The sequence below is a fragment of the Opisthocomus hoazin genome, chromosome 6 (genome assembly GCF_030867145.1).
Source record: "Opisthocomus hoazin isolate bOpiHoa1 chromosome 6, bOpiHoa1.hap1, whole genome shotgun sequence".
In the NCBI taxonomy this organism is placed as follows: Eukaryota; Metazoa; Chordata; class Aves; order Opisthocomiformes; family Opisthocomidae; genus Opisthocomus; species Opisthocomus hoazin.
In genome coordinates this window covers 35,048,679-35,071,786 of record NC_134419.1, presented here as the reverse complement: position 1 = coordinate 35,071,786, position 23,108 = coordinate 35,048,679, and the positions used below count along the sequence as shown (strand labels likewise).

General features: G+C 48.8%; 1 protein-coding gene across 3 annotated transcripts in view; it reads right to left on the bottom strand.

Annotated features, from left to right (window-relative positions):
• PLA2G4A (phospholipase A2 group IVA) overlaps positions 1 to 21,009 on the bottom strand; it is a 75,460-nt gene extending 54,451 nt beyond the window's left edge. The window contains exons 1-3 of one of the 3 annotated variants that reach the window (XM_075422731.1): positions 20,925 to 21,009; positions 6,564 to 6,662; positions 6,268 to 6,399 (exon numbers count right to left, since the gene is read on the bottom strand). In XM_075422731.1, the coding sequence (XP_075278846.1) occupies positions 6,268 to 6,300 (33 nt within the window). In that variant the 5' untranslated portion in view covers positions 6,301 to 6,399; positions 6,564 to 6,662; positions 20,925 to 21,009. Of the gene's footprint in view, positions 1 to 6,267; positions 6,400 to 6,563; positions 6,663 to 20,603; positions 20,728 to 20,756; positions 20,829 to 20,924 lie in introns of those variants that run through there. The other 2 variants (XM_075422732.1, XM_075422733.1) reach the window with 2 other exon arrangements.
• Positions 21,010 to 23,108: the final 2,099 nt, after the last annotated feature.

The following is a 23,108-nucleotide window of genomic DNA, read 5'->3' as shown; positions in this document are numbered from 1 at the left end:
CTCCACAGAACCTGCTTTAAGGCATTTAGTCAGTCAGGGACACCTTGGTACGGTAGGAAAAAAATAAAAAAGGGGGCTATTATACAATGTGCTTGTCTTTGTAATTACCTTCCCCCAGTAAAAAGAATGGGTGCAATTATTTCAAAACATATGTTCTGGAACAGACACATGCATCCTGCACACGCCAAGGATCTAGTTAGTAACGCATGGAACAGATCTCTTCCGTATACATCAGTATTCAAAGTGCAAGTGCCCGTAAGACAACGGAGGAAGGTGAAAGCAAGCTGTTAAAACCTTCACAAGCAAGCTTCACACGGTTTCTGGAGCGTCCCGTTTCCTGCGGAGCCTGAGCAGGCAGCTGGAGCTGCCCTCCTAAGAGCAGGTCTGTCCTGAACAAACTAGGGGAGTCGCAAAAGGCGTGAAATTCAGAAACAACAGTAAAAACCTTAATGACAAGAGGCCAGTAACTCGCATTTATTGTCACTTTGCCTACACAGTGGTAAGTTTGACCGACCTACTGAATGCCCTTCTGAGAAGCACCCCTGCACGCTGCAAGGCAACGGCCTGCACAGGGACACAGCACCGAGCCTGCGGGTGAGTTCCCGGCGTCGGAGCCAGGATCAGGCCTCGCACAACCGCCTCCGGCACTTACATCTACGCTGCCATCCTCAAGCCAGCCCTCGGACACCGCAGCTGCCGGACTGCCACAGTACCCACGCTGACTGGCGCCGGGACAGGCTGGAGGGCCCCAGCTCGCCCTCCCGCATCGGGCACCAGGAGGGCACTGCTGCTCAACGGAGAGCACCAGGTCCAAGCTGCCCGGCTCCTGCAGCTCGGGCCGCTCTGCCAGAAGCAGATCTCCTGTAGGACCGCAGGTCGTCCCCTCTCCTATGCAGCGATAGACCCCTAGCTCAGGTTTCCCTTTCTAAAACTGAAACAGCGATGTTTGCTATCTTTTCCTAACCATCCACTAACTCTGTGAAACACACTAAAATAAACACTGCATGTCAGCCAGGAGGACCAAAACAACTCATACTACAGGTCTTACAACATATTCCACCCAGAAGGAACAAGGGCAAGTACCAGAATCAGGGAATTCACTGAAATCTCTTTAAAGTGATAGACAATACCCTTGATGTGGGACATGGGACACACTTGCTCTGGCTGTGCCTGGTGCTTTCTTGCTAAGTTTTCATCTGGATACTTCCCTTTCTTTTCTAAACTCCTTTTTAAAGGGACAAACAGATAAGCCACCAAAACCCCTCAACCCACTCATGGCTCAGTGTTCAAGAGTGGCACATGTCTCCATTTAAGCCACTGCTGCTTCAACTGCCAGACTTCAGCAAGGCCTTCAGGAGGTTCTCCTGGCTGTTTCAGAACTGGTTGTTGCAGCCCAGCCTCACTATTTCACATCTACAACACGCTTACACCCAGAGACTAGAACCAAACTGGATCTCTAACACAAAGCAACAAAAAAAATGACAGTTTCTTATAGGTTATGTACAATTTTCTCAAAAAAGAAAAAAGCCAAACCCAAATTCTAAAGACAGTGGCTTGCGAATGCTTAAGAACAGTTGAGTCAGGGTGTGTTAAAAGCCAGGCAACGATACCAGCACAAACTCCTCCACAAGTCTGCAGTCTGGAGGTCTGCAACCTCGGGGAAAATGCCCAAGGGGATTCCGAGGGTGTGACTCCTGCGTAGACACTGGCCGGCCCAGACACTGAACTGCTGCACCTTCATTAAGGCTGTAATCACCCACATGCTGTGACGACTGCTGGAGGCTCATTTCATGATGGTCTGCCCAGCAGTAGATTTCAACTCTGTAATTTTTCCCCTATGAGCTGTAGTTGTCTGGTTCAAAGAACAAGTCAGCAGGCAGGGGGAAAAACTGTGGCAATGCAAACTATAACCTTACAAGTGGTACGCTGAAATGGTCACTGCACAGCAAGTGGTTTGCCAGCCACAGTAAAGAGGGAAGCCAGACTCTCCCAGCCCAGGACTGTTCCCTCCCCTTAAGCGTATCAGGCCCCACAGAACGGGTTTGGATGTGCCAACTCAAAGCTGTTAGGAAGCAGCACCTATTCACCCACCTGCCTTGCACTGGCACGAAGACACACCAGTGATTTTGTGACACCCATCACCTTTTGCATCACAGCCTCCAGAGCTGATGCATAAACGGGAAGAGGACTTCTCTCTGAACAAACTGCTGCCTCTGCCACGTGGCAAAACAAGCCCGGAGTTTCCCATCCAGCAGAGTAAACAGGGATTTTAGTGACAGTCTGGGAACAGCTGGTACTACTGCGAGCACAGCTACGTTGCCTCGCTTCAAGAATTTTTACAAGCTGTGAGTCTCCAGAAAACGACTCCTCTCACTGCCCCTGTGCTCGAAGCTGTTTGAGCAGTGTGCCACCTTCACACACGTCAGCTCGCTGAAGGGTCGGTTTCACAACGCGGCCCTGGCCCAGAGTTTGCTCACAGACTGATGTCGTTCCTTTGTCATATACAACCTTATAATTAAGAGAAACAGCCCAAAGTATAAACAAACCACCCTTCACCTTATTCTTAGCTGTCAAGAAAGAGCCTGTCCTCACTAGAGACCACAAATCAGAGATCACTGAACATTTAGCAACCAAGGGAAGGATGGAGCCACAAGTATGGGACATGGGTGCGCTGGATTTAGTTCTCAGCAGCTACGTGGAATTCGCATGCAATTCTGGTGCCCCAGAGTCCTGGCTGTAAAATGGGGATACTACGAGATGCTTGCTGACAAAACACACTCCTATAAAGTAATGTTCTTGCATCTCCTAGTCCTACTCATGAAACTCCTATGCCTAAACAAAATGCCTACCATCCAAACCAGGCCACACCACCACCACCAGTGTATTCCCATTTCAGCAGTACAGAGGTTGTCACTACTTTCCACTACGAGCTGATAACTGTTCGGCAAACACTACTGTGAGAACTGCTTTTGATTGACTTAAGCAGCAAGCCCTGTCATTCCAGCTGTTGCTCTGCCACGGAAGTTAAGTCTGGTTTAAGACCTGGTATCCTCTGCAACGAACGCGAGTACACAGAGGTCTGGCAAGACAGAAAAACCACTATCTTCTTTCCCTGCACCTCACCCGAAATAACACACTGAGGCTTATAATTAAAGAGTTATTAATATTTGGCCATAATCACATGCTTGGAAGACATTTGCAACAGAAGATATTAAAACAAATGATCTCCCTCTTCATAAAAAAAAAAAAAAAACAAAAAACACCACACAGATACACACAGGAAGCTCAAAAGTCTAGATCTTTTCTTACCCCAAAATAAACATTCCTCATGCAACTTCAGTGCAATCAGAAATTATGGCAATTTTCCAGTTAGGATCCAGTTTCTAAGGGTATTAAGAGGCCTAAATGTCCATAGTAACAGCTAGCACAACTTTCAGAAACATTATTTTGGTTAGTTTGTGGAAAGACCCAAGTTCTGCAAAAGTTAGATGTCCACTGAAAATACCACAAGAAATATACTGACTTTAAATACCTTTATAAATCCAGCCCTTGCTGGTTTAGATGACTAAGCTGCATTTTCTAAGGTGGCTTATGTTCACCTTAAGTCTTGATAAAAATCTGTACATTGCCAACTCCTCAATTACTTTTGAAAAAGAGATGATGATATATAAATCACTTCAACATTGCAACACTGAGTGGAGCAACATCTGCATATCTTTAAAAATCTAAGCCAGGTTCAAAGTTTCAGAAGCTCATAATTAACTCAAAAACCTAAATCCTATCACCCAAAGTGACCCAGCTTTACGTATGTGCTTCACTTCACTTCCTCTTTCTCCGTAAGTTTAGAGAAGAAAGGAGAAAGAAAGGAGTTGTCAACATGCCCTCTCTGAATATGGGTTTTCTCAATTACAGAAGCTCCTGGGGACGGCAGTCACTCTCTGCTGGTTCAGTCCACAACGTTTTCCAAGTACCCTGCACAGCCGTGGTTCAGCTTCTCCTGTTCACACACCACAGCTCTCCATCTCCAACTCCTCTTCCTGCCTCCTTTGCTCCGCTCCCACCTCCATGTGCCTTTCTCCTCCCAGTCAAATTTCCCTGATTATCAGATCTCCTGTTTTACATATCACCACATTTGTACGTACACAAACACTACTGCCTTTCCACTGGGGGACTGGGAAGCAGAACAACGTGCTAAGGTCTCCCGTAGCACCTACTCTCCACTCTTACTGAGAAAGTGAGGGATTTGCATGCACTGAATATAACATTTTTCATATCCCAGAATGCTGAGTCACAGAAGGTAAGTCAATCAGGAGATATACTTGCACATGAATACCAATCAGGAAGCTCTGGTATAGACAGATTGTGTAACAAGCACTTATTACTTTTACTTCCTTAACATTAAGGATGCTTGAGCTGACAGCTGGGCTGGACAAATGAAAACGTCTGCCAGCTTTCTTAAGTAAGAGATTTTCATAAAGTCCATGCTCCTCTTTCACAGGATATCATGAATTAAGACAAACATTTGTGCATACACACACAAATTTTATCTTGAAGTGATTTTACCCCATTGTTATAATACATAGCAATCTATCAACGTAACTGAAGATGTATTATGCATTTTAATTCTTTATTCCCTAAATCTAAAAACGTTTTTGGTACAGTCATTTCTGTCTGTACCTGCAGTAACTTTGTGAACACCTTATTTTATTCCAAGCCTCTCATAAAACAGAAAAAAAAAGAAAAATAAAGAGACTGGAAAACACAAGGAGGACTCCCGGAAACTGCACAATTCTTTTCAGACATTTAATGCCAAATGTCATTAAAAAAAATTTCAAGATTTTTGCATTGATATGACCCTGCTGCACTTAACTGTTCTAAATTTCAGTAAAACTTCCCATGCAATTACAATTTTCAAATTAAGAAGCCTCGAGGATTCCCATTCACTTTTCAAGCAATTACAGGATCAGCTCTGGCACCACCAGCGTTCCTTCCTGTGCTGGGAACATTCCCCCAGCAGCCGCTCGGCACTGCCAGAGGACTGCAGCGACGCAAACTTCTAAGGCTGCGTTTTGTTCATTACGGTATATGTATCGGTATCAAAAAAGATGTTACGTGAATGATTCCACAAAACACAACCGAGTGCCTCAGAGACCTCTTCCCTCCAGGCACGGATCAGGCCAGGCATTCCATCCAGGGGAGGGCACTGATGCGGCGAGGAGGAAGGTGGTGTGTTGCTTTAATGCTGTGCAATCCAGACGTCAACCTGAAACTTGTCTTTACAGCAGCGGTCACAGAACTACAGAGTGAGTAAAACACCAGTTCGACATCTGCTGGCTGCACATTCATACAAAGGATGTGACTGTGTGGGCAGGAACCACAGAATTGATAAGGGATCATTTCAAGGAAGCGTATGCTGTATTTTTAGCAGCGTAAAAGTTCAGCATTGTGACAAGTGTATGGTAACTATCTTTGAGTACATATCACTTTTCCTGCCGTGAGATTCTGGGACTGTTACGAAAAGCGCCTGATATGCACACACCCAGCTCGTTTCAAGATTTCAGTCTGAATAGGAATTGCAATTTCAGTCTTTACTGTGGAAAGTCACTCAAAGATACACGAGTGAGCATTACAGCTGAAAACCAGCATTCAACCAGCTGCTGAGCCACTCCACTGGCTGGCCGTGCAAAGGGCAGCTCTGCTCCCATTTCCCTGCTCCTCCTAGCCTTGCCCCTACTTCTGTGCTCACATGGTCGTACCCTTCCCTTGGGCCAGCTCTGACAGCAGAGCAGCAATCATTTGCTTTGAACTGCTTTTCTCCCAATTCCACAGGGTCAACTGGCTCACTCCAATCAGATACGTTTGAGATCATGATGTTACTTCTGCAGACTACAGCTCAATGTGACAATCAGTGTGTGGAAAAACTTGTATGAAACAGTGAACTACGTGCACTCTGATGAAACACTTTGAACAGGCAAGTCCTTTAGAACAATACCCTGTGACGCCATACCCATGAGGTGAAGTTAGGAGCCTGTACTCCGTTTTGACTTACACATGGCTTTTAAGCCATGATGTGCTTTCAAAAAGCTAAACTGAATCAGATTTCATTTAAATAAGTTTCTGAAGAAATTTTCTGTAACCACACTTACCATTTCTTTAAGGAATTAATGGTAACTCTAATGCTGTGTGCCTACTGAGAGTAACTCCTAGTAGGATACACTATACGAGACAGTATCTATTATACAAGACAGAAGATTCAAAGCTACTTACCACAATGTGTTGATAAGGATCTATGACGGACATTTTTGCCTTGATTTTTGTTCAAGACAACTGTCAAAAGTCTACTTCAAGTCTACACAGAAGAGGCTTCCCAGTTTTCCAAAGCAGGGTTCAGTATGACAGCTATGAAATAATGAAAAAATATTATTAAAATTCTTATGTTCCTTTTAAACTGTATTTTGTAGCAAAGCAAATCAGTTCCTCCACTTTTGGACAGTTCTCCCACTTCATCTGTCTACCAAGAACTTAATTTCATACAAGCTATGGAGGTATAGATATTTACTTGCCTGAACTAGAGAAATTTCTTGTGCTTATTTCCTCTACCTCAGGGTAAGAGCACGAACCAGATATCCTGAATTCCAGTCATCCAAGTGTTTCTAGCAGCTCTACAAACAAACAAAAGAACAGAGCAATTACACTGATCCATTACATACATTCCAATGTACATGCTTCCACGCATTACAATCCTAGTTTAAAAAGATAACTAAAAACCAGTGTTTAGTTAACAGCCCTTTTACTGTCGTGACAAGTTCTTGGTTCCTGTGCTTTGCTTCTAAGTTAAGACGCTCCCTTGGTGAGGAGAGGGCTGAGATGAAGCTCCTCTTTATCTTCCTCCCAGTATAAGGTGAGGTACGAGGACAAGTCCTGCACTCACCAAGGGACACAAATTTCAGAACCGAAGAGCCAGTTGGAGAACACTAGCACGACAGCAGCAACTTGCACCAGTCAGCTGCAACCCTCCGCAGCAAGGGTCCGTGCAGCGATTTTAAAGCAGCTTTTCATACCACCTTCACTTCAAAAGCTTTTTCCACAAACAGCAAATTCCCAAAGTTGCACCTAACCGCACCTAAGAACACAACGGAAAATCAGTTCCAAGATCCAGCCGACAGCAACAGCACAGGAGAGCTCCTTCGGCAGCCGCTCGCCCAGCCACCACGGAGCAGCAGCGGTGCCCTCTGCAAGCCCGGGCAGGGAATTAATTCCAGCAGCAGCAGCGTGCAGCCTTCCCGGCCGCCCAGCCATCCGCAGAGACCCCCAAGAGGCTTTGCTGGCCAAACCACGTACCCACTGGCAAGGTTCAAACAGGTTCTTCACAGACCGCTGGTTTCTGAACACTCTGTGAAGTTTTCTACTGAAATCAGGGACCACCAGGGGCCTTCAACTTCAGAAGTGTTTCCAACCATCAAAGTAAGATATACAGAGAGAGGTCATTCCTTTCTGCATCACTTCAACACACAGAGAAACTGCGAGACAAGATCCGCTCTCAAATTCAGCTGGACCACGGTCCGACCTGAACCATCACCAGCAGCTTCAGAATGAAAATTTAAAAAGGCACCGCATGGGGTTTGGTCTCAAGGAAATGATTCCTAACTCCCGATTTTGAAAGGGGGGAATAAATCCTAAGGAAGGATGATTTATGTCACTCCCAAAACCCTTGCTCTTGAGCAATGATGTGCAGGCATTTCCATAAAAATTTTATTTCATTATCATCACTAGAATGCTATCCCTTCTTTGATCCTGTCAGGCCTAGCAATAGCTCAAGGCTAGAAATTACCCTGGTTTTGTTTATTTGTTTTTTAGCTAAGGAAGCCTGAACAAGCAAGACTAACATACACTCAGTTCCTTGTTTACACTGAAGGCAGCTCAACGCCAGGCACGGGGAACAAGGCATCTTTACCACAGAAAGCAAACAGTTGCTTAAAGGAAGATCTCTAACAAAAATTGACCGTAATTTCTCCTACTGTAATGACAATTATATATTTTTATTAAAATTCTACCAGCAGTGGCTTCAACAGGCAGATTGGAGGAAGCGGCGTTGTGTTTATAGGCATATTGTACAGCTGGTTTGTTACACTCAAGTTTATTTCACTCTGTGCCTACTTAAAGTAGGACACTGGAGAACCCTGGTAAACAACCCCTGCCATATCAGTTTTCAAGGAAACGCTGCAAACTCCAAAGGCCACCCGGGAACGGGAACAGTGAGGGCTACCCAACCACTGCCATGAAGAGGAAATTTGTAAGTCATAAACCAGAAAATACGCCGTTTCCCCTAACTGCACCTTCATCTACCAGCAAGGCACCACACTCGTTTTGAGCAGACACACAACACTGGGCTGAGGATGCTGCTCTGCCTGTGGACATAAGAAAATGGGTTAGGCCTAGGACAGGACGCCTGGTTCAGTTATCTGTCCAGCATCCTAGAGGCAGGGTTCCAGTTCTCCAGCTCATCACTCAGCTGCTCGACCGGCTTAGACATGAGATCATCCTCTCTTTTCCTACAACCCCCCGCCTCACTGCTTTCAACATCTGCTGGAAAGACATTTGTGACCCTGCAAACAACAGTCTCTGCCTACAGAGCCGTAGCGAATCCCTGAGCACCATCTGCCCTTCACGTTGAATGAGGCAAGGATCATGCAGACAGACAAATACGCAATCAGGTCATCAACAACTGCATCCCAACACACAGGCACGAGCTGCAAGCAAGAGATGCAGGGAGAGTCTCCACACAGGGAGCCAGCAGACCCTGACGCGATGCACGCAGCCTAACAGCCGGCTTTTCCGTACGGCTCCAGTCAGCGGCATGATGGATCCCAGCCCTAGGCATGCTGGTAGCCCTCCAAACCGGAGCTCTTGGTCTGCTGTCTTACTCGCAGTCCTTCCGGAGGCGTTAAGCAGAGGCAGGACCCCAACGACAAGCATCCAGTGCCATTTCAGACTGGAGAGCATACCTGAGGCACCCTGGGGCCAGCAGACGGACGGGTATCCATGCCCTGCCAGAAGCCAGCAGGACAACAGAAGTGGCAGCAGACAGCTACGCTTAACTGACTTGAACACCTGCGTCCTTTACAGTGGATTTAATTCAAATCACAGTTACTTGCCCCTAATGCAATTACACCACACACTTTACAGAATCACAGAATGGTTGGGGTTGGAAGGGACCTCTGTGGGTCACCTAGCCCAACCCCCTGCCCAAGCAGGGTCACCTACAGCAGGCTGCACAGCACCGCGTCCAGGTGGGTCTGGAATATCTCCAGAGAAGAAGACTCCACAACCTCCCTGGGCAGCCTGGGCCAGGGCTCCGTCACCCTCAGAGGGAAGAAGTTGTTCCTCATGTTCAGCTGGAGCTTCCTCTGCTTCCATTTGTGCCCGTTGCCCCTTGTCCTGTCGCTGAGCACCACTGCAAAGAGTCTGGCCCCATCCTCCTGACGCCCACCCTGCAGATATTTGTAAGCATTTATTACGTCCCCTCTCAGCCTTCTCTTCTCCACGCTGAACAAGCCCAGCTCCCTCAGCCTCTCCTCATAGGAGAGATGCTCCCGTCCCCTCACCATCCTCGTAGCCCTTTGCAAGCTTGCACTACATTATCAACAGAGTCTGGGTTAGGCCCACTAACCTATTTCTGTATCTAAAGTCTTGGTGCCACAGAGGAGCCAAAATACAGCATGACCAGAAGCCACCTATTAAGCTCATCAAGGGTCACAAGGCAAGCCTTTGAGAATGTTTACTTCTAACATCCACAGTACATAAAGCTGTGAGTATCTTAACACTGCCACAATACCCTCTCCATCCCACAGAGCCTAATGGAAAAATCACCAACTCATTAAGGACTGTATCGCAAGCGCATACAAAGAGCTGAACTCCAGCTGCAGTGGTGGCAGGCCAACCCTTGACAGCCAGCAGAGCAAGAACCAGCACCAAGCAGATCCTCAAGGACACCTTAACGTTATTAACACATCCTGTTTTGTCCCGCTGACAGCCGGCAGCATCGCACTGGCTGCGCGCTGCGCCCTTCGCCGGGCTGACCGCACTCCTTCCAGGGGCTCACCAAGCACTCGCAGGCAGCGCCTCTGCAACACCATGCGCACCAGCTCTGCCAATTCACCTGGTGCCACCAGAACGAACTAAGCTGGCAGACTGATTAACAATCTATTTCTTGATGTTTTATTGACAAGTGTCCAAGTTTACCAAGCACCAAAGCAGGCAGAGCCTCTTGAGCAGGCCACAGTTTAGCTTGGTCTTGCAACGCAGGGACAGCTTTCTGCCAAGCTCCTGAATCCCCCTTTCACCCAAAAATGAACTCTGCTTTGGTCAGCCCAAGAGCATTCAATTGCTCAGCACAGTTTCAGACATCAAAAGGAGGAAGCTGCTCCCTGACAGGTGTTCAGCTGTTTAAATCAAGGCTCTTCTGTGATCGTAGCTCATTTTCACTTGAGGCGACAGAGTGAAATGGGTAAGGGATTATTGTCCCTGAAGACCTACAGTCACAGAGCAATTCCACAGAAGGAAGTTCACGCACAGAGACAGAGATTACTACCGGAACATTTTCATTCTCAGTGTTGATCCAAGAAATTCCTACAGATAATTCAGTTTTACAGGATACGTCGAGGACAAAGGGCAAGAATAATGAGATTTTCCCATTTCATGAGTATGAGCTTACTTCACAGTTAGTCTCACCAAGCGGAAAAGCTCTGAAAATGAGTAAAGCAGAACACAGAATAAATGTTAGCACCAGAATCAGAAGACATCCTCGAGAGTGTAAGAAAAATCATAAAAGGGAGATTGTTTATATCAAGCTGGCCAATTCTTCTTAAAAATTAAAGACACAGACAATTAAAAAATAAGTGAAGAAGTGTGACTCCCCAGTGGAGTCATTAATGCTCAATCTAATATGACAAGAGTAAGGGGTACGCAATAAGCTAAGTATTGACCCAGGCTTTTAGTATGTCACCATCCATTTTCACCAAATCAGATTACAGAATTTTATTTGGTTACAGACTGATCCTGCGATTGCGTAACAGAAATAAATAATCTGTTCCTGTATGATTCTGCCTAGCATCCTGGAAAATCACTGTAGTGTTATTTCCCAATTTAGGTCTTCCCACACAAGCAACAAGGTTTACCTCTTACTCTTAGAGCACCCATCACTCACTTTTCATCACAAAGGAAAACGCACATGCTTTGCTGATGTGCAACGACTGGTCTTCCCACGGCCTCCCAAGAAAGCACGGGTGGAAGGAAGGATTCTGAGCAGAAAACCAAAAAACTCGACCTCTGCGCCACGCTTTTGGAGGATGCTCGGGGTGAAGTTTGACAAGCAAGCTGACAGCGTGAATAGCTAGACAAGAGATATTAAGATTGGGAAACCACATCTGACTTCCTGCTAATGAGGACGTAACATGAAAAGACCATGAATCCCCTTCTGAAAGGCCACCTGTCAGCCTGTAAGGCAATTACTGAAACTACAGGTGACACAGAGTAACCAAGGCTTCCTCTCAGTGGGAGGAGAGCACTATAAAATACTCCAGCGGGGCTGAAACTCTGGAAACCTTGCAGAAATCTCAAGCAAGGTAAATTTACACCTTATCTCATGCTGGAGGCTACTTTAGAGGCTAACAGTCAGAAAGACAGAAGTGGTAGTATGCTCAGGCCAGTTCTCTACATCCAGCTGCCCAGTACCTCCTGGAGAACCCGTAACAAGAGGCAAGGCTTGGTGAGTCAGGGGAAATCAGACATGCTCTGGTAACAAACTTAATTCAGCTGGACTTAGTCCAAGAAAAAAAAAAATCCCTACCTTACATTCTGCAAACAATGACCTTACCAACAAGAAATATTTCAGAGGTTGGAAGCATTCTGCCTGAATACCTGCACGCATTTCACATGGGCCATGGAAGTTCCCTCTGCGGTTACCGTATTTTCCACCATGAACACCAACTACAGGCCTGAAGGAAGAGGCCACTGATTCAGGGCATGATGGTTTAATCTTACGGTTATACCGCTTACGCAAAGGAGAGTTAACAAGAAACACTCACTGCAACAGTTTGCGCGAGGTTACGAGAAAGCCATGTCATCATACGTGATTTTACTCTATAGCAAACTTACAGAGATTTTAATTTACTCAGTTCCACTTTCTAAGTAAGGAGTTAATTTATTCTGAGAATGAAAGAGTTCCCTGAGTTAGTACCTTCACGCAATTTTTCTCCAGCATCTTATATTTTACTTCAGTTGAAATTGCACCAGAAACAAAAAACAGCTTTGAATGTAAAAAAAGCTCAGCTGAGGGACGCCCAAGAATATTGTTTAAAAATGGCAAAGACCGCTGTCTTTTTCTACAGCAATCTAAGCCACAAGACAGATAGTTTAGACAGCGGAGTCTCAAAATCTGCCAAAAAACCCTCAAGCAGTAGATCAGTAACCCCCACTGTGTAGGTCAGACTCCCTGTAGCTTATGTGGGAACCAGCAAACAGGCCAAAAATCAAAAGAAGAATGTGAAAAATCTGATGGAAGTTCCATGAAAAAGAAGAATTATTAGGACGTATTCCCTGTAAATCAATTGCAGTATGCTAGTCAAGTCTGCCTCTTATTTAAATCATTTCAAGATGATCATCTACACAGGCTATTTTTTATACAGACAGTGCAATTAAGAAAAAGCAACATTAAAAAATGCTCAGCATTTCTGTACATTAGGATTTTGGAATTTAGTTATTCCAGAAATAAACTTTTTATGTATTATAGTTATTTGTTTAAGGGTATTCTTACTTTTGGAAGCCGAACTGAAGGCAGCAGAGCACAAAAACTCACACTTCAAGAAAACAGGTGCCCCAAGTACCTAGCAGGTCTGAGATGCCGAGCCAGGCTCTCTGAAAAGCAAAAACTCAGAAGCAGTGGCAGCTTTGCAAGTGGTGTCAAAACCACACACACTTCAATAACTGCTACAATTAAGTGGTACACATCTCCAGTGCAAGCCCCGACTGAACAGAGCTGTTTGTTGAATACAGCCCTTTAAAACGTCGGTGAAGGGAAGAACAGAACTCCCCAGCATTTCATCCTCACCCGGATCTTTGGCAAAACTTTCCACTTCCTCTGCTGCGCTGGCCAAGAGCTGTTGCCTGTCAAAACCTCCAGCAAAACCTCACTGCTACTGTGGAAAGAACTGTTGCTAAACGGTTTAGAGCACTAGATTTACACTCCAAGGATCTCAATCCAAATCCCTCGCTCTCCCTCAGTGACAGCAGGGATGCCATCCAACTCCTAAATATTTCTGGGCCAATATCTTTTAAAAATTATATTAAAATGAGAGTTTGGTTCTCATGTCTAACTTATCTATGCCCACATTCCTTTTGCTTCCCTGCTGTAAAATAAGGGTGGTTTAAAATATAAAACTTAAAAGTTTATTCTAATATTTTCCATACGTCTTTATGTTTGACCTTTGGGGGAAAAGACAAGCCGCTGCAAAGCACGCAAAGCTGCCCAACACTCTCAGGCTTCAGCTGCAGCCACCAACCCTTCATCACTGGAGTTACACGGTGGTTACACACAAAAGAACCACCACAGCAACAGCTAAAAATGCAAGGAACTGGTGAAATTAACAGCTGGCTTCTGTTCAGGTAACACGAGTCAACGACAAAACAAATTCAGCTGAAAGTTAGGCCAACATTTCCTTTAAATGTCATTTTCAATTCTTTTTCAATTCACTTAGTATCCAGAAGCAGTTACCCAAACGGCTCTTTTTTCCCCCAGAGTTCTCTGGCACTGCAGTGCCAGGCGCGACGCCAGCCAGCACACACACCGGCTCGCGCCACGCCGGCACCGCCGTGATGCGGAGAGGACTGCACACAAGGTGCCTTTGGTCACCCTACACTCACAGCATCTGCGCAGCCTGACTCAGCATGACAGCTTTCATCTGCTGGGTTTGGACCATTTACTCAAAATGCGAGTCCTGCTCACTGTCCGCAGTGAAGGGGACAACCGTGCTGCGCTTCCTTTGGTCTCCGTGCTCATAACTAAAAGCATGACACAGCAGTTTGTGACTCAGGGAAATTTGTCAGGACTTTCTAGTAAAAGCAGTCATGGACAAACTTCTGACGCTGAGATTTCAGCCTCTTCCACATGATGTCAGTAAAATTTATACGGAAATATTGTATAGCTGCTGCCAAGCTGGAGTTTGAGTAATACAAGTGTTCTTTTACACACAGAGACACAAATATGGACATCCCTACTGCATATATTATATTCTGGAGAGGAGAGACTAAGCGGTGAACTTACACTATGAAAGGTTTCTTTGCATTTTTCACATATGAATAACTTTATAGTCAACTGATTTAATCAATAAATACTAGACCCAGCAGGACAGCCCTACTGCCCTATTCATTCTCTCGAGAAGCCAGCAGCTGGCCACTGCTGCAGTAGAAGGTGCATCAATACCAGAATTCTTCGTCTCGCACCCAGCTTCCAGGCAAAGCCAAACAGCCGGGGACAAAGCCTGCCCGGCCCCACGCAGCCCAACCTCCAGCCAGCCCGCCCTCCAGCTCAGGACCTGCGCAGCTACAAAACAGCTCCCGAGCTTCCAGCTTGTGTCCAAAGCCAAACTTGCACCTGCAAAGCATTTACTCAGGGGGTTCGACTTCTCCCCACAAACGAGAGAATGAGGGGACAGATCTAAGCCACTTAACAGATGCACAGCATTACCAGCTAAGGCTCTGGAGATCAATAAAAACATTATTTTCAGTTTTAACCTAGCACAATTATTGGAAATTTTTCTGTTTATCATGAGCAGGAAGCTATGTCAAACCTTGCTGCAGCCAGATTCCACCAGTGCCAAGAGGTTCGCTACACCAACGGTTACACAAAGCAAACAAAAACCACAAAACTGGGAAAAAAGCAGCAACTGCTACTACCCAGACCTGAGACGTGGCCTTCAGGAACGCGATACAAACAATCTCATTCACTAGGTAGCCACAAACGATGACTCAAGAAATGAATGGACAGCAATCAAAGTCAGGAAGAAACCCCAAATTTACATATTCCCCTGTTAAGAGAGCTTTGCACAATTAGGGACGTACGGGGGACTTCCATGCACTTCTGAGGCACAGGGGATTGGTCAGCCAGAGAAAGTTCAGCAAAACTTCGATGAACTATGACTGCTCTCTTACCAAATTCTCTAAGCTTTTCATTTCACCACTTCTTAAGACAGCGAGGGCTTCCTCCCTCCCCTGCCAGCTCAAACTCTCTCTCGGCATATTCACACACCAGCTGATGTGCCCACTCTGCGCTGAAAGGGAAATGACTGAAACCAATCACCGGCCAGAGGAACACCCGGGAGAGGCGGTCCAGCACTTTCCAGCAAGAGTTTTTGTTCAGAAAATGTCAGTTTGTCACAGCAGAAAGCTGCCATTACAGAACCACTTCAGTTTTATTAAAACTCCTTCTGGGAGAGTTTAATCCTATTCATACTCAGAACCGAAGCTAATTCAGTCGATCGGTTGGTAGGCAGCCAGGTGGCCCTCCGTTGGGGGACAGACCAACGCTCACCTTCCCACAGCACTCATTTCAGACCAGGCGTATGAATCTTGGGCTCCATCATCCCCAGCGCTTGTCCTGCCCCCGGCCCTTCCACAGCGAGCGATACCAAGCAGCAGGAGTGCCCCGCAGCCAGCCACACACGCCGCTCCAGCACGCAAAACAGTCAGGGTCACCCTCTTCATGGGGGTACGCCGAGAGCAGGCTGGACACCGCTCTCCTCCCACACTCACCCATGTGCCAGCTCTGCTCGACCTAGCACTGGCATTTTTTCTGAGCTTCTTTCAGAAACATTTACACAGCCTTGGAGCTGATCATAGACAGACCTACGTAAAACAGACATTTTAACGAGAAGGAACTGGCGGGAGAAGCCAGGTTCAGTCCACATGATCCTCCCTACTTTGCATTCATGGCTGAGAAAAGTTTCACAAGCAACAAAACCCATTTTCCTTCCACTTCAGCCATATCCAGCGCCTTTGTCATGCTTGCACTACTGCAGTTCCTAAATTACAAGAGACAATCCTCGGAAGCACACAGAAGACAAGCAAAAAAAACCACCCCACAACTCTACACCTTAATTTTATTCATACCTAATAAAGTGGCCATTGTTTCACAACGCTGAATGTGGGAGTGGAGAATGTCCAAGGTGAGACCTTAAGATACAGTTTCAGGTTTTTATACATGATTTTGCTTCAGATTTTACTTAATGACTAGGAAGAAGCTATTTAATTTCTCTACATCAAAAACACCCTTAAAAAATAAACATATATTCACTAGGCTACAGGAGAGCTGAAGAGCTCATTAAATTAGTAAATTTGGGATCTTTGGACAAAAAGGAATTTAAGTATAAAAAGCAAATACTGTACTTGGAAGGAAGTCACAGCTGAATGCAGTCGGTCACTTACCAGGAAGGTCTGTGTGAGCATGTGCTATTCGAAGTGGGAAACACCAGAGAAGTGCAAGATGTCGGCAGATGTTGCAATTCAAAAAAAAAAAAAAAAAGGGTTTTCATTACTGTCAGCACAGACATCACGCCAACTTCCTACAGGAACCTTAAACTGCCTTGTAAAAAAAAAAAAAAGAGCCTGCAAGTACCATCGCTGAACACACACAAAATAAACTAGGCACAAGAAAAGCCAGAACTCGCTTGCTAGCGCCTTCCTCTCAGAAGCTGCATGAGCTACTATTCTCATGCGTCTTGAGGATGTTCACCAGCGCTGCCCTCGATTCATAGTGGCAGGGCTTTGGTTATGTGAAGGAAAAGTATTTTTCCACGTAAGACAACAGTCTAAAAACACCATGGTTGTGAAAAATTCACAGATTCACGCCTGTAGCAAAAGCTGAAGGGGTGTTGCACTGAGTGCTATGGTTAGAAACTCATTATCAATTCTCTTTGGATTGGGAGGGAAAAGGATTCAAACAAAACAGCAACTTAAGCATGGTTATGCTGCCGTGAAATTTATGGGTATCAGTTAGTTTCCTGTTTTCACAGAAATTGCCTAGGTCAAGATATCATCATTACTCCAGATGTTCATTTAAGCAGGCATCCATATTTATGGAACTTTTAAGAACAGAAGTGCCTCAAAAGTGCGTTATGTTTTACAATTCTCCATCATAGGTTATTTTTTAAAAAGGTACACAAGTGCACCAACCAGCGAATTTCTCATCAGTGACATTCCGAGGCTCTACACAGTCCCCTTCTCCCCAACGCGATTTGCCGTTCCGTGGCTCTGCCGCAACCGCAGCGCAACGCCAGGCAGCGGCTGCTGGCTTCGCACGGAGTGACACGCTCGCACGCTGCGTCCAGAGGCACAACTCTCCTGACAGGGCACGCAGAGCCATGGGGCAGGCTGCAGCGAGCGCGTCCCCGTGCTTGGCACAGCAACTGCCCCGGAGTGCGCTCTGTTTTCCCACCGACATTAACGGGCTTTGGAACAGGCCAAAAGGAACCCTCTACTTGGGGGCACCGCTACCAACGCTACAGAGACTGCATCTCAAACCTTCAAAGCGTGCTCAGAGCTGTGCAGCCTGCCCAGCAGACTGCTGCGCTCAGAGACACAGCCCCCTGAGGTCGGATTCACCTCACCTAACTTCAAGCGCCTACCACAAAAGTCTTTATCTGTGCTTAGCTAGCAGAGAGAGGCACTCCGAGCAGAGATTTTACGCAGCCTGTTGGATACCTGCCTTAGGATCACATCAGTTTTATCCTGGAAGCACCTGGTTTTCCTCCAGGGACTACTCAAGTGAGAGTCTGGGCAGCTCACTCACACATCGACTTCTGCATCGGTATTTGTCAGTCCAGATCCCAACAGCTTCGCTACGCACGCTGACAGTCTTGGAAGCCCCACGACGCAGCAAAAGCACCAGCTGAGATGGAAGTCATCCTTCCTGGAGGAATCCACCTCAGCGACCATCCTTCTGGGAAAGGATCTTTTTCCCCTCACCAACACCATGGTCTTATTTTTTACAGAAATCATTTCACTCCATACAATAGTTTCGAGCTGAAGAACTGATCTTTCTAAGGAAGGTCCACCAATTCTCTCTTGTAGTATTGCCACAATACCACCCATTTTAAAAAAGTTAGACTAAAGTTTAAATGTTCATTAGTTACTTCTACTTTCCCCACAATCTGTTAAAAAAAAATTCTTTGGAGCTTCTTGGCACGCTGCGGCCCGCTTTCGCAGGTCTAGAGACCACCTCCCGCCCCTGTTCCACAGGCTGAGTAATGCTGCTCCAGATGTTGACACACAGGCTACTGGAAACCGGGACACTCAGGAAATTCGTATCATTTCTCTGAGGTAAAGAATAAATGAAAGCTCTCAGGAAAGTCTGAATACCAGGAGTTTTTTTGTTTTATTTAGGAAAAAAAAGAGAAAGTTCATTTGAAAGTATTCTGTTACTACATCACGTTATTATAACCTAGGGCAGGGATGAGATCATTTCCATTACTAAGACAGGTTCTGGGATTTGTTTTCCAGACTAGTGAGAAAGACACAGCTGTATCACCAAGGCACGGCAAGCACGCACGAGAGAGTTCATCACCTTTCAGGAAGACGACAGCCAAGTCTGCCGGCACTGCCCGCAAAGCCAGAGAGAAATCCATCCACAGGTTAGGCAGAGCTTCTGTTCAGAGAGAGGCAGATGAAAGCAGAACAGAGCTGTAAACTCAGCTCTCGCGACGGGTCCCCCAGGCTTCGGCTGGGAGCTGACACACCAGCTGAGCCAGAGTTGTAGGGAAGGACTCGATCTTACTGGTTAAACCACCTCTGGGCTACATGTCACAGAGATGTCTGACATGCACTTCTCTTCCGAGCAACCACTGAAACGTAGGCTTCCCCATCAATGTCAAGTATGCAATTAGTCAAAAATTGGGTTTTGCTCCCTCAAGGTCACTCCCCTTGTGAGGTTATCGCCCTGAAGGATACGGAGACTTTGATCCACGTCAGTGTTTTCTGTCAGGTAAAGAATAAATTTGAACTTAATGTCCCAACTCCATGCACTGACCACGGGCTGCACCATACTCTGAGCTTCTGCTTGTCGTGCCAGAAAGCTTCCACAGGAAACCAAGTGTTTTCTCATATTTTGTAGCCAGTTTTCATATGCTTAGTCAGTTTTCACATGCTTGAACTTCTGCCTGGGTACAAGCAGGAGACACCTCCTTCTCTGGCTGCTACGCAAGTCTACCCTGATGTCTTCCAGCCCAAGCTGGTCAATTAACTTAATTCTATCTGAATTCACAGTACCCAGGTATATACACCTGCTTCAGTTCTACTGCTAGCGCTGCCCTCTTCCAAGCTACATGCAAGTCACAGAAGCTGACACATACCTGGATATCGCATGTCAATTAAAACAGACTCGAACAGAGCCACTTGCTATTACTCCTGCAGCGATGCGCACCCAGAAAGTCGCTGCTCCATCCAGTCCCTCAGTGCAGCCGGGAAAACACGCCAAGGAAGCGAGCAGAGGGCACCCAGCACGGCAGCGAAGCCTGCCCAACGGCTCTGCAGGAACACCGCCGCAGGCAGAGCCCGGGCTCGCCCCACGCTCGCCACTTCTGCCCTGGGCAGGAAAGGAGCGACGGGCTGCAGGACACCGACACAAACGCAGGCTGGCTGAACCGGCTGAAACATTTCCTGCGCCGGCTGCGTTAGGCCAGGCGACCACAGCAATCTGTTCGACGCATCACAGAAACTTGAGCAGGACACCTTACAATAACTACGTTCAAGTCAAGATGAAATCAAGGATGCGATCTTCGTAAAGCAATGGCTTTGGGATTTTCTTTGCTTTTTGTCATCAGCAGCACCTGGTGCCAAGAGTCAAACTGGTATTTTTCCAGCTCAGATTAACTGGCCATGCGTGAGGAGATTAAATCATGTAATTCAAGCACAAATAAGCGTCGCCCTCTCTCTTTTGCCGTGTATCCCTGCCACAGCAGAACCAGAGGGTGCAGACAGGTGGTCGCAAGGGGACAAGGCAGAGATTCTGGGAGAGAACAGAGAAGCACTTAACCCCACAATGTACACCGAAAGCCTCCCACCTAACGGACAGGACGCACACCAGCTTTAGGTTCATGTGCTCTCTCTGGAGGCCTTAGCATGGCAAACGGCTCTTGGTAACCGCCAGGCAGCCGACCCTACGGATCACCACGTCACACGGTGCCCGAGGTGCTGAGGCGGCACGGAGGAGCTGCGACCCGCTCTGCGGGGTCCCGGGCCTTGGTATCCCCCACTCCCAGCCCAGCACGGCCCTCCCACCCCCCTCGACGGAAGGCAACCGAGCTCATCCCCACACGCCGCGGAGCTATGGCGGGAGGCACGGCTGCCAGCACGGGACTGGCAGCCCGGCCGAGGGAGCAGCTTCCCCGGGCATCGACCGGCCCAGCTCCACCATACGTGTGCGGGCCTCGTCCCGCCGAGGAGCGGCTGACACCTGCCGCGGGCCCCGGCTCCACCCGCCCCGCTCTCACACCAGCCCCCAAAGCGAAGCCGCTGCCGCAGACACTCGGCGGGCTCTCCCCTCGCACACGCACCGTCCCACTTCCCTCTGAGTCTCACAGCGCGTCCCGGCACGGCGCCCGCTCCGGGAGAAGCCGAGGAGGCGGCACCGCTCACAGCAGCCACTGCCAAGGCCACCGGCCGGCGGGGACCGAGCCCGCCGCGCCCCCCCGCCGCCCCTGCTTTACCTCCCAGACGCCTAGGCGGGCAGCGCAGGGCAGGTGCCTGGAGCGGCGCCCGCGGGAAGACGCCGCTCCGCTCCGCCCACCACTCGCAGCCGCTCAGCTCAGCCCCGCCCCCAGCGCCCCGGACCCCCCGCCCCCAGCGCCCCGGACCCCCCGCCCCGCCGCACTCACGGCCGCCGGGGTCCGCCGGGCGCCGCCATCCCTCCGGCCGGGCCCGGGCAGCCGGCGGTTTTCAGCCGCGCGGCGGGGGCGGCGCCAGCAGCGGGATGGCCGCCGCCCCTTAAGGAGGCGCGAGGGGAGGCTGCGGGGCAGCGCCCGGTGCGGGCATGGCTCGCTGCTTGCGGCGTTCCGCGGGCACGCACGGCCGGTAGCGGGGGGGCTGGCTCCGCGAGGGGGCGGTGGGCGGGCTGCGCCGAGGGGCCGGCCGGCAGGAGGGGCCGCGGCGGGCGGCCTTAAGGGCGGCCGTTGCTCCGTGAGGAGAGGGGCGGCGGCGGGGCTCCCCTGCGCGGCCGGGCGGGGGGCGGTGGTGCGGCGGTCACCGCTAATAAAGGGAGTTTAATTAATTCCATCTCTTTTCCCCTCCGTGGCCTCAAGAGTTCCCTTCCGCACCGTCTCCGGTGTGCTTTGCGGGGTATGACAGCGCAGTGTGTCGGAATGCGCCGCAGCGCACCCGTGAACAGGAGGAACCTTTCCCGGCGGGTCTGCGGGCCTGGCAAGGAGCCGGCGGGGAGCGCGGCGGGTGGCGGGGACGCGGTCATGGAGCCGTCGCGGTTGGAGGAGACCCGCAAGAGCGTCCCGCCCAGCCGCCATCCCGTCCCGCCAGGCCCCGGGCGCCGCATGCGCCGGGCGGTGACCCGCTGCGGGGCTGGGGACTGCGCCCTGCCCTGGGCAGCCCCGAGGGGAGAGGAGAGCCCGGCCTTGCTCCAGAGACAGTCCTGGGCAATCCTCCTCCAGAGACAGTCCCGGCTGGTTCTCCTCCAGAGACAGAATCACAGAATGGTCGAGGTTGGCAGGGACCTCTGTGGGTCACCCAGCCCAACCCCCTGCCCAAGCAGGGTCACCCAGCACAGGCTGCACAGCACCGCGTCCAGGCGGGGCTTGAATATCTCCAGAGAAGGAGACTCCACAACCTCCCTGGGCAGCCTGGGCCAGGGCTCTGTCACCCTCAGAGGGAAGAAGTTCTTCCTCATGTTCAGACGGAGCTTCCTCTGCTTCAGTTTGTGCCCGTTGCCCCTTGTCCTGTCGCTGAGCACCACTGCAAAGAGTCTGGCCCCATCCTCCTGACACCCACCCTGCAGATATTTATCAGCATTTCTAAGGTCCCCTCTCAGCCTTCTCTTCTCCAGGCTGAACAAGCCCAGCTCCCTCAGCCTCTCCTTGTAGGAGAGATCCTCAAGTCAGATGCTCTCAGATAGTCCTGGGCAGTCCTCCTCCAGAGACAGTCCTGGACAATTCTTCTCCAGAGGCAGTCCTGTCCAGGTCTTCTCCAGAGACAGTCCTGGACAATTCTCCTGAGATAGTCCTAGCTGGTTCTCCTGCAGAGACAGTCTTGGACAATTGTCCTCCAGAGACAGTCTTGGAGAATTCTTCTCCAAAGGCAGTCCTGGCCGGTTCTTCTCCAGAGACACCGAAAGGCGAGAGCGAGTTTCGCTTTGGTGTTGGCGTCAGGCTCTTCCCAGTTTTATGCTGGGATTTGCCGGGGCTCGGCACACACTTCACGTCTGAACGGGAGCTCACCTCTTTGATAAATGCGGCCATAAAAAACCGCAGAGATAAAAGGAAAAAAAAAGCAGCTGAAATGGCCCAGCTAGGACCCCCTCAAAGCACAGAAAGCCAAAGGGCACGCTTCCACGAGTGAGAGGGATACAAGCGGCGTTTGCATTCTGCTGACGAGGTTCCCTAACGCGCAGTGAACTAGCAGCCAAATTAGAGGACAGCAAGCCGCGCCTCGGCGCAAAGCGACGCCAGCCAGACACCTCATTTTTTCCATCATCTTACTCGCCTCCTGCTGTGATGCCCTGCAAGAGCTGAGCGACTCCGGCCATTGCTTTTAACCTCGTTTTCCGTCTCATCACTGCGAGGACAAAAGGCATGGTAGGAAAGCGCTGTCACAAGGACGGGCGAGTTTGTGTTTGGAAAGCAAACCCGGGACTGCCAGCTCAGAGAGCACTTACTGATGTGGACAGCCTCTTCCCCCACGTCCTCCTTGTGCCGATTTGAGGGAACGCGAACCAGAAAAATGCAGCAAAACCACGGCGGTGACATTATTCAGGTCCTTTTGCCTTCCACGTCAGCTGCTGTCTGCAGATCACCATCAAGTCCTCTGCTGGTAGGAGAGGACTCTTCGAGATGCGT